Genomic DNA, 16,569 nt, shown 5'->3' with positions numbered 1-16,569 from the left:
AAGAGTTTCTTACTTGTCTGTTACTTCGTGGGAGTGTAGGTTTTTCGTGAGTGTGGTGTGTTGCAATCCAGTTTTGCCTAATGAGAGGACAAAGCTTCATTCCCTCAGGTTTTCTTCTAACGTGCTTCCCATTTTCAGTGACATCCCATCCCAGCAACCTCCATTACTGGATCTATGAGACAAAATGATTCTTAGAAAAGCAATTCAAACAGTTCAGTGGCTTCTCTTTTTCGGAACCCTTACTGAAACACTAAGCTCACTTTCTGCCAATCTGTTAAGCTAGATATTGGCTCAGCCTTGTGAGGAATAAAAGCTGTATGATAGCAGATACAACTAAAGTTGTCTGTAAACATGTTTTATTTGCTATTTATAAGTATACTTACAGCTTTTAAGTTATTTATCTGTTGCTATTCTAATAAACACCAATTTTCACTGGGAGAATTAGTTAATATCAGTTGTATCTGTGATTATGAAGCATCTGTAGTTCAGCCAGTCATGTTACTTGCTGAAATCGTTTTCTTACTCTAACCATCCATGTGCTGCATGTGCAGCTGCAACTTCTTAGGTCAGCTGTGGGCTGGAGAACTAAATTTGACTCTCTATTTGCATTTCCTATTGTTTTTCTCCAGACCTGATCTTAAAAACCAATCTCCAACCTGAATCGGTGGTTCTGTAATGAACAAAAGAATTACTTAATGATTATTAATATTTAAAGTTTAGATCAGAACAATTCTTTGCCTTTGTCTACCTCCAGTTATCATGTTGAGGTTCCCATCCTTCTGATGAAGGAGCCAGGGCTGTGACAGCTGCAAGCATCTTTCCAGAGGGATGTTGCCCATATATTTACTCTCCTTACTTTATGAGAGTAGGGAAGAAATTTGAGCAAAACTATTGAGGACAAAGTTATTTAGGTCCTTAAATTCAAAGGAAGAAGGGGTATTGCATCATCCTAATAAAAAAGGGTAGAATAAGTAAGCTTTAAAATAAATCTATTATGTGACAGGTAAACTATCTGAGGTCTGTTTTTTTTCCTGGAGCTGAAATCTGGAGAACTTTATTTCTCTTTTTCACATTGGGAGCATGACTCCTCATTTGAGAGCATCAGCTGGCTCATGCTTGTTATGTTTTCTTTTTAATTTTCTAGACAAAATCTAAGAACAACAGATTTGTTGTGATCTTGGATCACAACAGAAATGCATTTCTGAGTGGTGAGAGGCTTAATAATCTGAAGGCAAAAAAATACCATTTAAAATTTTGTTTTGTTTGTTTTCATGAATGATTTTATCCAGGTGTTAACTGTATTTCACTACAAAATTGAAAAGATGCTCAGAATTCACTGCTAATGTTTAGTGATAATTGTTACTGTGTGCTTGGCCAGGGAATCTTAATGATGCACTACTTCAGTCAGCAGTAGTGCTTTGAAGGGTGTTGCCTTGATCCAGTGCACTGATCAAATAGTTATTTCATCCGCCCATTGTGATAGCTAAATTGGGTGTGAGCTGAGCTATAATATTCCTCCATATATCCCCCATTGCTATAAGTAATTCAGTCGTTCTTCCTGTATAATTAAACCTGTTGCATGCTTTTGTTTTTATTTGCAATGCTGCACCATGGTGACTACCTCAGCAGATAGCTCTGGTAATGACGAAAAGTGGCAGACGGAACTGAGCCAGAGTTACAGTAGCCCTGGTTTGGACTATTCAGAAGACACCTTTGAGCCTTCAGTGAAGAGGAAGCAGCCTGCTGGCAGCAAGAGAGCGAACCATCTGAATTGTATTGTTTCACAGAGGATTTAGTGTGGTCTGCTGTGTCAGATATGTTGGAAAGCATGTCATGGTTGGCAGGCCAAAACCATGCAGGTATGCAGAGCTTACCATGCTTGAGACCTGTCTTGCACAGCTTTAAGTCAGTGCACTGGGGGCTTGAATCAGCAAAAATAAAAATGTAAAAATTGTGCATGGTGTTCTTGCTATGCAAGGCAACAGAACCTCAGCATGCTGACTAGGTCTGTGTTTTGCGCTCTCAGGATTTGCTGACAGCTAAATGCAGAAAGGTATGATTTGGCCGTAGAAACCCTTCCTAGTGATGCTGAGATTCTGTCAACATGTTAAAAAAAATTCTTTAAGATATCTTGACAGAGTTCCCATGTATGAAAAGTAACTGGGTTGTAAAATAATCTTTCCAAGGGCACAGGAAGGGTTCCAGGGTGTGAAATACTTAAGAGGGCGAGTTAGTACCTTAAAGCTGCATCAGATGAGTGATAAAGAAGCAGGCAGCAGACCATAAGCTAACTGCCTTAATGTCTTGTTAGTTTTTCTTCTGTCTCTGTGGGGTTCTCTGTCTTTCTTCTGCATTCTTCTTTTCTCCAAGTTTGGTAAGTATTGTGAGTACTTGAAGAGATTAAGATTTTTTTAAATCTCCTTTTAGTTTGGGAGCTTGTCAGCATATAGAAACATTATAGCTTTAAAGATTAGCTACAACACTTTTAATATGTTTTTTTAAGGTAGCATAGACTTAAAATATATTTTAATGTCCATTAGCTGTTACTCTTGTAAACTGGTTCTACTCAGTTCAACTTGATCAGCTGGCATATACCAATATATAATTAACCTTGTCTGTATGTTAAAACTCGCAAGCTGTTTCTTTTCTTACTGTAGGCAAGTCCAGATGTTCCTTCTGTCCCTCATCCAGCCAACATTTTACTGGGGGTGGTTGTTGTGTGTGGTGTTTTTTTTTTTCCCCCTCTGCACTAATAACCAGCACCGTTATTATTAGGGATCCTTTTAAAATACTGTTTAGGCATGAAATGCCAACAATGCAGGGAAAAATTTGTTGTCAGGTATATACACATGAATGTCAACCTTGTTTATCATAGCACAGAATACAGCGTTAGATACCAGTGCTTCAAAAATATGCATGAAGAGATGACCATTGTCTTGATGTCTTATTCATGCTCCATTTATATAATTGAACAGTGTCTAATAAATTTAACAGTTTTGCTTAAAATTTTTTGTTTTTTACAAATGATAGGTTTTAATAAACTTTTTTTTTTGTGGAGATATAGCAATTTTTTAAAAATTATTCCATGTCTAGCCATTGAAATCCTTATTTCTGGCATCAAGGAGTACATGCTAGGAGCAGTCCTTGCTGTCTGCGTAGAGGCTTTTTAATAAGTGTTACCACTTCCTATCTTTACAAAGTTAATGTTTCATAAAATTACGGAGTCTTCTGAATACTACCAGTTAAATGAGAAACTAGGGAATAATTCATAGAAAAATATTTTGGGAAATGGATTGCTTTCTGCAGTATATATCTTACAGAGAACAGCGTATATAAAGAACTACAGAAAACCTGTCATGCTGGTGTCCCTGTAGGGACACATTATTTCCTTGTGTAAACCCACTGAATTTGCTATTAGTACCCTGAAAACAGAGTAGAGAAGTCAGGTGCTTCCTGAGTGTGCTCAGTGTTTTGAACTGGGACCACGCTGTATGCATCTTGCTGCCAGTGGCAGTGACTTGTCGGACCTATTAAGTCCTTTGTCTTCTCCCAGCTATTTGCTTTCACATCTTTGTTGTTTCCTCAGTTTCTGCAGAACTGGAGTTGTGCTGGAACAAGCTGGAGAACAGGGAACTGATACAGATTTTGTTATTTCCCCTGCCCCACGTTATTTTCACTTGGGTCAATACTGTGAGACGGTTCACCTGACCCCCCAGGAGTGCTTGTACTGCTACAAATGAAAAGCCTGTTCAGGGCTGAAAATAAGCGATGGGGCTGAATGAGGGAGGAGGTAGATTGAGGTTAAGTTAGCTTTGCAGATAAAATGGAATGTGTCAACAAACTCTAAGCAGTGGTCTCAGTTTTTCTCAGTGTATCCTATATTGTTGTTCAATGCGGTGATCAGAAATGTTCAGTATGAGATACTTTGTGGGACAGAAGCTTGCTCAGCATTTCACCCTGAAATCACTGATATGGTCTGTATAGTCCTATGGCTTGGGGGTTCTTTTCCCTCAACAGGGAAAACTATCACATTCAAATGGAGGATTATTTGCCTCCCACTTTGTTTTTCTGCAGTCCTGCTTTCTTTACAGTGTGTGTTCAAAGCTACCTTTTCTCATTGCAGATGAGCAGTGTGAAGTAGCAGATTCTGCAGCTATAGGACAAGATGTCATGGGAAAACGGATTGATCGAAAAAATGAAGAAGCTGGCATTAAGCAAGACAAATCTGTCATCAAAACTCATGCTGGTGAGTTCAGTAACTTTAGTAGAACTTATAATTCTTGCTTCTTTTGAAAGGGGATGTAAACTTTTAACTAGACTTAAGTTTTATATGCAAGCTATTAAAGTTAAGCCAGGTAATTAGCCTGGCTTAAATAGCCAGGTAATTAAGTACAAGGTTTCTCTTATGCTTTCTTGGAAAGCAGTTTGCCTCCCATAACACACATGGCTTCAATGCTCCTGACATAATTACAATATCCTAGTGATGCGTTATCACAAGATCTGGATGAATACATTAAACAAATGTATCCACATTTTAAATTTAACTGTAATGCTCAAAATTTTACTCAACTTTAGTTTTTCTCCTTTTCTCTCCAACTGCACAGGTACTAGCAGTGTGTTGTTTTTTTTCCCCTCCAAAGTAAATATGACCTCAGAATTTATTGTGTGAAATGTTTTTCCCCCTGCTAGTCAGTTGTGTTAATTACCAGATTACTTGTTTGCCATGTTTTGGTTCCTTTCCCAAGCTCAGGGAGGCAGCAGGGCACCAATTTTGGCAAGAACAATGGAGCAGCTTTAACCAACACAATGATACAGTGTATGGAGGAGGAAAGGGGAAGGGAGGAAGGAAGGGTGCTGTTTGCATGTACTGCTTATGCAAGCAACTGTGAGAGCAGATGGTGGGATGCATGTCCTGCTTAAGTCTTTCTAAAAAATGGGTCAGAGATACTATTTTTAATTAAAAAAAGAGCAAGAAAGCCGTAGTTGAGCAAAAAATGATTGAAGCAGAAGGGGAATCTTCCTCATTCAGTATGTACATGAAAAATGAACAAGCTCGGAAGTCACCTGTAAGACTGATTAACCAGGAAGATCCTCCGCGTAGGTACTTCATGGCATTGCATTTGCATACAAGCATCCTCAAGCCATCCATATATATCATAGGAAAACATGACCTAAGATCCCTTTTAGGCTATTCTTAATTGTATAGCTCATTCACAACTGTGGTGAGTCAATGTTATGAGTTCCTGACTCATCTTCAGCATTTCTCTTTCGGTTACTGGTTTTCCGAGACTGCCATGTAGTCAAGTGAGAAGACAGTGTAGATCATCTCATCTGTAGTAGAGAGGCTTCTTCTGGTGAGCTCCTCTGAGATGGTCTTCCTAAAATACATCAGAATCTTGTGACCATTTAGCTTGGAGAAATTGAAAAGAATCTGATGAGTTTAGATTCATTGAATGAACGTTAAACAGCAGTAGAAGGTTGAGGAAGTTTTTCATCTCTACAGAGCTTTCCCTTGAAAGTTATACTTGGGAAGATTTTATCCTTTTAATCAATCTCAGATTTTTCTAGTTCTGCACAAAGGAATATTCTGCCTTTGTTTGATGGACTTTGATGGGCAGGAGAGTCAGAGTGGTCACTCAGTCTTGAGGAGCAAGTTGTGTTTCATGAGCTTGTGCTGATGTCTGAAGTGATGCATTGTCTTCTGTCTGCATGTTCTATCGCTTGTCATCTTAGCAGCTAAGCACTTTTCAGGTCCATTGTTAGAGTGCTTCCAACCACTATCAATATGAAGAGCACAAAATAAAGTTCATGCTTATGCTTTTTTCCTGTGAACATAGTACACTGTCATGCGATTGACAAGTTATCCCCAAATTCATCAGCACCGATCATACTTAGCCATGTACTACATTTTTTTTATTGCAGAATATTAACATATACGCAAAATAAGCACAGCAGCTTTTGAATACTGAAATCGATAAATGCCTCTTTCTCTTTTACTTAATAATTCATTACTCATTAGGCCCCAAGCCTCTCACTTATTTTATCAACCTGGAGATTTTTTAGAAAAAAATGCTATAGGAGATGAGGTCACCTAAAACTAGACTGGTGCACAGTTAGTCCCTTCACTAAATTCAGCAAAATGAATAATGTATGCACTGAGCAGGACTGGTACTTTTGAATTTGTCTTCAGGTAATAAAACAAAAATTCTTTTTATTATCTTTCTTCTGATAGGGTTAAATGTGTGTGTGTGGGAAATCCTGGTTTGTATATAGGAATGCTCTGGAATGTGATTCCTATTTTTCATAGTTTTCTTTGTGGGATGAAGGAAGAAAAACCTAGATGCTGTCCTCCAAAGAAGTGAGAAATTTTTGCCTTGGTTATCTTTTCTGTCTCCTTCTCTGGCCCTCTACCCTAATGTTGCAGCAACTAGCTGTTATTAGACAAATGCATCACAAAGTGACTATAAGCCCCAATTTCATGTAGATTATTGCAAAGACCATTAGTAATCTTTAAAATTTACTACATGAAACCACAGTTCTTCAACTTAGATGTATCTGAAAGTTCAGGTGGGGCTTTTTAATGCTCTGACTTGCATGGTGTTCAGAAGTTTGCTGTCACCTTTGTTTGTAACATGTCTATACTTTTTGCTCATTTCTTTTTCTGTAGTGTTACCACTGCAGTGTTTCTGGCAAAAGTGAGAGCGCTGTAGTTGTTAATGTATGATATTTAGAGGCATAGGAATGTTTGAGCAGCATCAGGCAGTTTTGTGGCTGAAATACAGTTCAGTCAATATTACCAATGTAACCGTTATTGTTGTTATGGTAGTGATGTCAATGATGGGAAATCTAAATGTAAAAAAGGCCAGTGTAGATACAGGCAGATAAATACCTGTGGTTCATGCTGTTAAGGTGGTGGTAAGATTTTTTTTTTTCCCCAGCTTTTCCAGAGTATTTCTGAGTAGATCTAGTTTATATTCACTTTGTGAACAAATTTTCATATGTCCAAGCATTTAAGTACTGACTTAACAAATAGTAGTAGTAGTTGATTAAAAGCAGTTATTGAAAGTAGTACTAGTCTATTTATAAGAAAACATCCTACTGCTCTGTTTGGAGAAGGGAGCAGGTGTCCAATAATCTATACTGTCTCTCTTCCCTATTCCTGAGCTTTTCAGCACCAAAGCTTCTGTTTGATAACATGCACAGGTTGTAGGATTCCTGCAGACCTAGTTAGGCCCTGAGATTCCAGACTTCTCTTCTGATTCTGTAGTAAAATAGCATTAATGTAGGCTAGATGGAGAAATTCCATCCAGCAACATCTAAATGGAAACCCCTGTTTGTAAAGAAAGTTCATAGAGTCCATTAATGCCTTTACGGAACTGGGAAGAAATGAGTTTCTTTCGAAAGACATGGATTCTGCGAGGTTCTTCCTGTTGTCTCATCTCACTAATGTGGAAATTGAGGGTATCCTTCACCATGCAGGAGGAACTTTACTTGCTTTAAATTCATATCTGTAATAAATAGCCTGATATTTCAGACTCTGTGCATCAGTTTTGTGTTATCTGCACAAATCTTTCAAACACTATGCGGATCAGGCCATCACCATGTTAATTTGAACTGCTGCATTCAATTGTATAAACACAGTTTAGATCATTATGAAAATGTTATCTTGACATGCGGAGTTAAAATCTTTCTGAAGAGTAGTTGTCAGTTACTGCCTTTCACAATTATCTCTCCTTCAACTGTTTTACATTTTTTTCTTCTTAAAATAGAGTATTAGTAGGGCATAGTAACAACAAAATGCCTGCTTAATTTCCTACTGAAGTTTAGACATCAAGGGAGAAGGAAACTCGGTGATGACTTTCTTTATTTTTCTCCTTCCACTCATACAGACTTAAAATGTCATACTTAAAGGTGTAATTGCATACAGAAAGCAAAATCTGTGTAGGTCACTTAGTCATAAACCGCAGAGCAGGTTTTAGAATGTAGACATGGAGATTAGCTTATCTCTGCTGGTACACACTGAGTGCTGATCAGAGCAGCTGATCACTGAGTGCTGATCAGAACAGCTTCTTGGTCCAGTTTATTATGCTTTACTTTCTAAATATTCTGTTGTGACGTTTACTGCCGTATGATACATGGCTCTGACTTCATGCCTGTTCTGGTGTCTGGTTCTGCTCTTCTTGTCACCTCTTCCTGCCTTGCTCCTATCAAACGAAGAGGATGTGGGAATGTAGGATTTGGGGCAGCCAAGCATCAGCAAAATGTACATCTGGAACAGTAATTGGCAGTGGCAGGGATTCTCAGTAGGCAGACATGGAGTGACATTTAATTCTGCCACCACAAATGGGGATTGAGCATTCGAGCATGTCTAGCTCAAAGATGGAAAGGAGGGAATACAGGAAAGACACAAGAAATAAAACCAACCACCAAAGCAAGTGCGTAGATCCTTTTGTATGCATCTCTCTTCTTTCAGCGTGAAGGACAGGTGAATGTCATATACCTAGAAAATCTGAAAGTATAAGTAATCATTGTGCGGTTAAAAGACTAACTTTTTAGAATCTGTGTGCTGATTTTTTTTCTCATCATTTTTTGTTCTTGTTTCAGTAAAATTATCAAGGGTCAAGGACTATAATTTTTATTCTTTCTGAGCTTATTTACTGTTAAACATGAATTAATATTACACAAGTAACTTTTAAAAATTGGTTGTACAGTCAGGTTTAAAAAATTGGTGTTTTCCTTGCTAGTGTTTCTTCTAATGTCTGTAGGTGCAAATCAGCAAATGGATGGGTGTAAGGCAGCACAAGATTCATGCACTAGTAGAAACCAATTCTTAGTTAAAATGAGCTTCTATATGTCAGGAGAAACTTAAGTGAATTAATTAGACTGGTATTAAATTGTCACAAAACGTTCAGCAGACCCCATGTGTTTTAGCTATGTATCTGAGTACTCAACTTAGTGTATGTAAATGCTTTGTTGTAGGGGTCATTTTCCCCACAATAGTAACTTTTACATCTTTTTATTTGTTCTATGTGCAGCATAAATGAATATGTCACTATTTTGTTAGCATGATTAAACCCAGTAGTGGCACATGATTTACACTGTTTTACAGGGATTCTACAATGCAAATGTAAGGAAAATGACCTGATGACTGAAATAGTGATTTCCACTCAAATGTTTATGACCCTACGCAAGAAAAATTTTTTGTTAAATTGCATTTTAAAGTATTGTTAATTCTTATTCATCTGTCTATAAAGTATCACTATGTCTTTGTCTTTAGTCAGTTTGAAACATCGTCTTCTAAGGAGGAATAAATTGCTTTATGATGACTGATTCTGAATAATGGTAGTTGCACTTAAATCTTATCTTTTCCTTGTTGTCCATAACGCAAAGCTCACTGATTCCTGCTTTCCTTAGTCTTAACTGTAGATCCACTTATTCTTTATATGGATCGACTGCATTTCTAAAGAGATACTCAGTTTCCTTGCAAAATTTCAGAGCTCTGTCTTGTGTACGTGAGACTAAATTCATCGCCACACATTTAAGCAAAGTTTTACATTCATATTGTTCAGTGTTTTAAGAATTCGTGTTGTGGTTATGCCAAGGTACCCCACAGGTCTGGAACGCCAATGCAATAGCTGTCAGACAAGCACCCTGAAATATGCAGTGAAATATGCAGTGCTTGTCTAGAAAAAGTAAAACTGGATTTAATTATTGGAAATGAGTGAAACGGACGATATGGAGGGATTGATTAAATGGTATAATCATACTTTCCAGCTAAATGGGCAGTATAATTTGTTTCTGAATACTGTGAGTTAAAACAAACTGACCATACCTTACCTGTGTAGTCATTATTAGTTGTCTGACTTTTTTTCTGCTGTCAGAGTGGAGTCTTGAGGAGGGAATGCTGTGTTGGCATTAGCAAAGGTATTCACAAGACTTCTGGTAATGCTTACTGTAATGTTTTGTCTTCTCCTCATTTTTCCTTTAATTATACACATTAGTATGCTTAGTTGGGCTTCAGTAGTTGCATAAAAGCAAAATCTGTGTAATAGTACTCTCCCCTGTTTAAATAGTTGAAAACAGTGGTATCTCTTAAGGCCATGTAGTACTACACAGCATCATTATATGCTGATGCTCATGAAATACTGAAATTGTAACACAATTACTCATGTTAGCTAGTCTATATTGATTAGCAGTGTTTAAGCTTGTGGAAAATCTCCCACTAAGCATTGAATGAAGTTGTAAATCCATCCTTACCTGCCCATCTGAAGTATAATCTCTCAGTTTTTTGTTTATTATTACATGCCACTGGGAAGGATAAGAGAAGATGAAAGAGTGAAAGATAATGTTTAAACAAGGTCATATAAAGAATTTAGGAAATGATCATTGAAGCTTTGGGGGAAAATGTTTTCTAATATAATTGCATTTCCTAAAAAAAAAAAAAAAAAAAAAAAAGCCTAACTACAGGCTGTAGAATATAAATATATTTGAGGTGTTTTCCAGAGTTACTTCAATAGACACTGCCCCTACTTTTTCAGTGTCTTATGAATTGCTCCTTAGAGTTACTAGATGAGTAGCTCTTGTTAAATGTTAATTCATTTTGTTTTAGTAATTTGTGGTTTCAGGTAGAAAGAAGCTAAATCTGTATTAGGCAGTCATTGAAACTCAGTTTATTTAATGTCCTCATATTTGAGTACTTGCTTTACCGATATATTTGTGCTGTATCATTAAGTAGTCTTAATTCTTTAGGGTTCTTATCCTCTCCCCTCTTTGGAAACTATTCATAGGGGCATTTAGTGTGCATGTTCCTACAGTTATCATCCGGATTTTTATTTAAATTCTTCACTGCTGTTATTACAGTCATTGCCTCTAGGCTTGACATTGGGTTTGGATTTTTATTAAATAGATAATATGAGGTCGCACAGATAGAAGACCAGTAATTCTCTTTCCCCGATACTGTAATTGACACTTTTGTTCTGTTGATTTATGCCTGACAGAAATTACTGAATTATTCGATGGAGAACTGGATGCTCTCCGCTCTTTTTGCACCATTAAGATAAGCAAGATGTGTCAGCAGCTGATCTCTAAGCAGGCAAATGGTGGCAAGTCAAGAAAGCTGCAGCATGGATTTGCAGCAGAGAAACTGGAGACAAGTGACTTGAACTGCATTGTTCCTGATCGGCTAATGAACAGAATCCGCCTGAAAAATATCAGAGAGACTGCTAAACAGGTACTGCGAGGAAGAAAAAAAAAAATTGGTTAGACACTACTGCAGAACTGTTGCTAGTAAATGATCAAATGATTGTAAAATATTGTCTGGTGATAAAATAATGATTTGTGTGATTGAGGGGGGCTGGACTGGTCGGTTATGGCGGTCCACAATAACCTCCAGATCAACTGAAGGAAAAAAAGCCTGTTTTCTGATTATGTTTGCACCTGTCATTTATAGAAGTATTCTGTGTATTATTTGATTATGGAGTCATTGTGACTCCAATATTAAAAGTATTCCAAATGCAAAACCTTCCCCCTGCTCCTGGCTTTTTTAGACATTAGGTAATAGTAAGAATTAAAGCGTGTCCAAAAGAATCTTGGTTACATCAGTTCCTGTATTAAGAAGCATCTGTGTCATCTTCACACAATTCAAAGTGCTTTTCACCAGCCCAGTGTTTTTTTTCCCACCAGAGTATAGGCATTGGACCCAGCTCCTTCCTTCAGCTCTGCATCTAAGAGTCTCAAGACTGGTACTGGTTTTGGCCAGTGATACTTGCATTCTTGCTTTGTGCTTGTGGATGGATTTGAATATGTGATTATGTGGATTTGAGTGGTCACCATTGCTTACAGATGCCTTTACCCATAAATCTGGACCTTGGCAAATGTCTAAACTTTGTTTGAAATTATTACAGAATGTCTGCATCTGAGAAAGTATTTCTGATAAAACAAAAAATTAGCTGTGAATAGCAAGTAGTCATTTATTTTGTTTTATCTCTATCACATTTGCTGGTTTTAATTTATTGCCATATAGCATAGTAAAAGTGATAAATAGCATAGTCCTCTGCAAAGCCTGTGCCAGATTAGCAGGGAGTAATACTTTTAAAGTCAGTTCTGGTGTGGTGATTATTTCAGGCTTCCTGTTTGTTTAAATTATTTTGAAATTTCAGCAATCTGCATTCTTTATTAATGTTAACCAACCTACCATCCAAATTTTGTAGAATTTTTACTGCCTCTTTATTTGTCTTACAGTGTGGTAATACATTTCCTAAGAAAAGTAACTTTGACTGCTATGTCTATTTGCTTCTGTCTTTACCTCCACATAATAACATTTTTTTATGCAGAAGAGAATAAATCAAGGAAGAAGATGACAGAGAGGCTTGAGACATGACTTTCTAGGATTGATTCCACTGCTTTTATAGCAACTTAATATGTTTATGTAACCAGATGGAATCTGTGTAAATTAAATCAGATAAAATTATTGATATTTCATAAATGCACAAATACGGGGATTTGTGTAATGCTATTAAATACGCTTAAGATTTAATGGTGGATAAACTAACATAAGAATTAATAAGTAGTACTGTTTATCTTACAAAGAAAACTGTAGAATTTTGTTTGTATTCTGACTCAGAGCTGCATATTGAACTAATTGCTTCAGAGTTTATTTACCTCTTAGAATTTGTAAAGATAATCATAACGTCTATGGTTGGTATTTAAGGCATCAGCATAGGAACACTGCTGTTCCTCATTACAGACAGGCAGTTATATTTGGTGGAATTATTGCTGATTAACAATTGCTATTACTGAGTTGTGATGATCAAGTATTTGAAACATGGAGTAAGACATGTAAATTTAACTTAATCAAGCCTTCAGGAGTTAGTGTATTTGCTGTTATGGAAGACTGGTTGGCATGCACAGGATGGCTTCCTGGAACATCAGGTACTCATTAAGCAAGGGTAACTAATGACTGGTGGTGCTCTAAACATAATTAACAGTAGCAGATTTACATTGGCAAAATTGTAATTTGTACTGAGCATCCACCCAGGGTCAAATGAGTTATACTAATTAAAACAAATTTTTTTCCAGTATAACTGTATCCTCACGGTTGGTTTTGGCTGGTCACCGACATGTTGCTTGGTAATCACATGACTTCATTTTTATTGACTTACAGTTTGTGTGGAAGAAGTCAGTAATGTCCATGCAACCTCAAGCATCAGAGAAACTTTGCCTATTACAAGAAGAAATAGTATATGACAGATCAGTGCTATGGTTCTGAGATACATGTAGATAATTTTAATGAAACTAAGTTATCTGTGCTGGAAGGGGTAATACCTGGGGGAAAGCAAATATATTTAGTGTGAAAACATTCAGACAGGCTGATACTGTGACAGAGATTATGAAATAACTTACAACTGCCTACAGAAGCAAATGTTTGTCTTTAAAAATACAGATATAGATACTGTCTATTGATTGGTTTTAGTGGAGAGGCCATCTGACTAGGACAGGCATTGCATCAAAGTCTCATCTTTCAGGTGACAGAAACTCAAATGCACGAATCTTCAGTGTGCCCTGACTGTCAGAAGAAGAAAGCAGAGCTAGCCAAAATTACCTTTCTCAGACAAAAGAAGATTCTAATGGAAAGTGCTTTAATCCAAGAGAAATTGGAAGAACAGATTTACTCCAGAGTAAGCAAATGTTGTTCAAAAAAAGTTGTGGTACATCTTATACATACTGTAACTAAAGAATCCGTAAGACAGATTTCCCTCTGATTTATGGCAGTGAGATAAGATTGACCTGAATGCAGTGCAAGTCAAAATAGAATTTGGCTCCATATCTTTAATAAAATGCTTGGGATTAACATACTGATCAAGTAATTTGATCTGATTTATATAAGCTGAAGGTTTTTCCCAGGATGTTGTAGAATTGTTTTGAGTACACCTTGACTATTTCTCCACAGTTTGTTTTCTGATGGGCTGTCCAATACAAAATGGTAAATAACAAAATGATGTGATAGTAGGTAGTTATGGCCATACTAGTCTTCCTTACTCATCCTTTGGTGTAGGAGTCTCAGCACAGGACACTGCAACATGTTGTGGAGGCTAAGGCCTCTCGGATACACTGAGGTTTCTTCTTGGAAGAACTGTCCTCTCTCTGTGTCTGCTGTCACAAAGAATCAAGCTTTATTGTTAGGAAATACCTCTGGAGTAGATGGTAGACAATGTGAGCTGAAACTTACGGAATTCCTTGGGTCTTCTATGGCTATTCGTCAGGATGGTCTTCTTCCTGAAGGAAGAACTCTTCACTTTTTGAAAGGGAGTCTGATAGAAAGCGGGTTGTAACACTCTCTGAAGCCCCGAGATCTATCTTTCTGCATTTGTGAGCAGGGTGGGAATTTGTGCACTGTACCATGACTTCTTTTTTTACCTGATAATGTCAGTCTCCTCATTGTTTGACTCCCATTCACGCCATACTTAAGATTTGAGAACTTTAGTCTCAAGTGAGTCTTCGCTTTTTTCTCTTGTTTCTCTCCCAGCTTCCTTGAAAAGGCCACCTGCTTTTTCCTTCCCCTCCTTAGGGAAGAAACCTGCTTTATGGGGCAGATCACTGGCCACACTGTTCAACAAAGTTTTTAAGCGGGATGCTTTAAAAATCCAGAAAAATGGTGCTGATGAGTGCTGTCTACCTAGTTGCTTTTGAGGGACTGGATGCAGCTGCCAATGGTGGGCCTGTGATACAGGACATGAGAAATGGCAGGAATACAAGACTAAGTAATTTTCATGTTTCCTTTTTATTTCAGGATGTGCTTACACTTGTAGGAGAAGCACTCGGAAGCTTTCCCAAACCTTCAGAGGATCCCAGGAACTTATGGCAAAGGCTGAAAGGTCAGAAAATGTAAGGCCTGAAAGTAGTAAATATAACTCAAGGACATAATGTCAAGAACTGGGCGAGTCTTCGGCAGGCAGTCACGTACTGAATGCCAACTATTGTGGATATAACCTGTTTTGTCAGTGATGAATTGGGTGGTGGTTTAATATTCTTGCAGGTGGAACCAGATATACCCAGCATGCTGGTATATGGGTTGTGATTCAACTCTTTATTCTTCCTAAATGCAAATGTTGCAATATATTGTAATCCAACTATATACATTTTTCAAATTACGGAAGCCAACACTTTCTGACAAGTAATAAGTGTTTTGTGGGATTGCTTGTGGGATTTCAGAGCAGCTCACAGCTGCTTCCATCCATAAGAAAAATAAATGATTCAATTTTTCGGGGCAGGGAGGTGTAATTACTGGATTTCAGCTCAATCTTTGCCCACTGTCTCATGTTAAATTGAAAGTGAGAGCCCCAGGTGGAGGAGAAAAAGAAGGTTGCAAGGTAACTATAGAAAGGAGTAAAATGAAATGGGGTATTTATAGAACTGAAATAATGAGACTGTAACAGAAATTAATCAGCAAGACTGAGGATGCCAACAGGACGAGAAACGATAATAAATTCATCGTAGAACCTTATAGGATAGGTGTCTAGGAAGAGAAAAAACAACATAGATTAAGATTGGAATAAGGTGCCAAATAATATTTTTGACCCTTTTTTAAAAATACTTTGTGATTTGTTGCAATTTTCTGTGACTTTTCAAGATGGCAAAGTAACCATCTTTCAAAGAATGTATCTGGGTGGAAGAGTGGTATTCGGTATACATTCAAATAAAATGGCTTTTTGCTGGGGATCTCAGTGGGTTAGACAATGAAATCCTCTTCGTTGTAGCCTCAAAAGATGTATGCTGATCTGTAGGCATAAATGGAGCCCACCTTTCTGATTATTGCTGGCAGCAAGAGCTCATTGCATTGCTCTTGCAGCGACTTGGGGCTGTTGGACTTCTGTGAGTCGTAAAGTTACTGACTCTCATCAGTCTTCAGTTTCCTGACTTCTGTGCATTTAGATCTCTGAAGGCTGTGGAAATCTTGACGAAATATCCTTATCTCTGAACTCTTACTGAGTTTTTGTTACAAAGAAAATAGGATTAGATCTTACTGTTGCATTTTATTTTCCGACTTTGGGACAAAAATATGTGTTAAGTTGGTTTTGTATTTTATATCCATGTAGTTACTTTTTGTGTGATATATATTATTTACAAGAGTGCTTGAGGGCTGTTTAGCCTCTTGTTTTTCCATTGATTTGTGGGAAGTGAAATCTGAAGAGAAATGCTAGGATACAGAGGTAGCTAGGCCCACCTATGTTAGTGAATATCTGCCGTTTGGTGCTTAAAAACCTACCTTGAATGATTTCGCTGGGACTTGATCCTGAGTAGGCCAAGCCCCAAGTGAAAACAAAATGCAGCCCAAAGTTGTTCGAAGCTAGTTGTCCTCGCTGCTTCATCGGCAGTTTATTCTGGTTTCTTGTAAACAGCAGGTTTAATAGTCCATCAAAAATACACCCCTAAGCTTGGCTTTAACTTTTGAATTGTCTCTGCAGATTACATAGCTACCTATATAATGAAGAAACTGCTGCTTGTTTCTTCCCATTGCTCTATAATCCTTAGAAATGTTTAAATCCCTTAAATCTCCTGCTGTCCAATCTT

General features: G+C 37.5%; 1 protein-coding gene across 1 annotated transcript; it reads left to right on the top strand.

Moving 5' to 3' along the window:
- Nucleotides 1–1,610: 1,610 nt before the first annotated feature.
- On the top strand, nucleotides 1,611–14,887 carry LOC104623892 (chromosome unknown open reading frame, human C8orf48). The gene is given in 6 exon segments (XM_010291107.1): nucleotides 1,611–1,716; nucleotides 1,719–1,859; nucleotides 4,124–4,246; nucleotides 10,938–11,230; nucleotides 13,524–13,676; nucleotides 14,789–14,887. Coding segments are annotated over 6 exon segments (915 nt in total).
- The last annotated feature ends 1,682 nt before the right edge of the window (nucleotides 14,888–16,569 follow it).

The sequence above is a fragment of the Phaethon lepturus genome, unplaced genomic scaffold (genome assembly GCF_000687285.1).
Source record: "Phaethon lepturus isolate BGI_N335 unplaced genomic scaffold, ASM68728v1 scaffold50197, whole genome shotgun sequence".
Taxonomy (NCBI): Eukaryota; Metazoa; Chordata; class Aves; order Phaethontiformes; family Phaethontidae; genus Phaethon; species Phaethon lepturus.
Note: the sequence above shows the minus strand (reverse complement) of the source record. Positions and strands in the feature narration are given on the sequence as shown.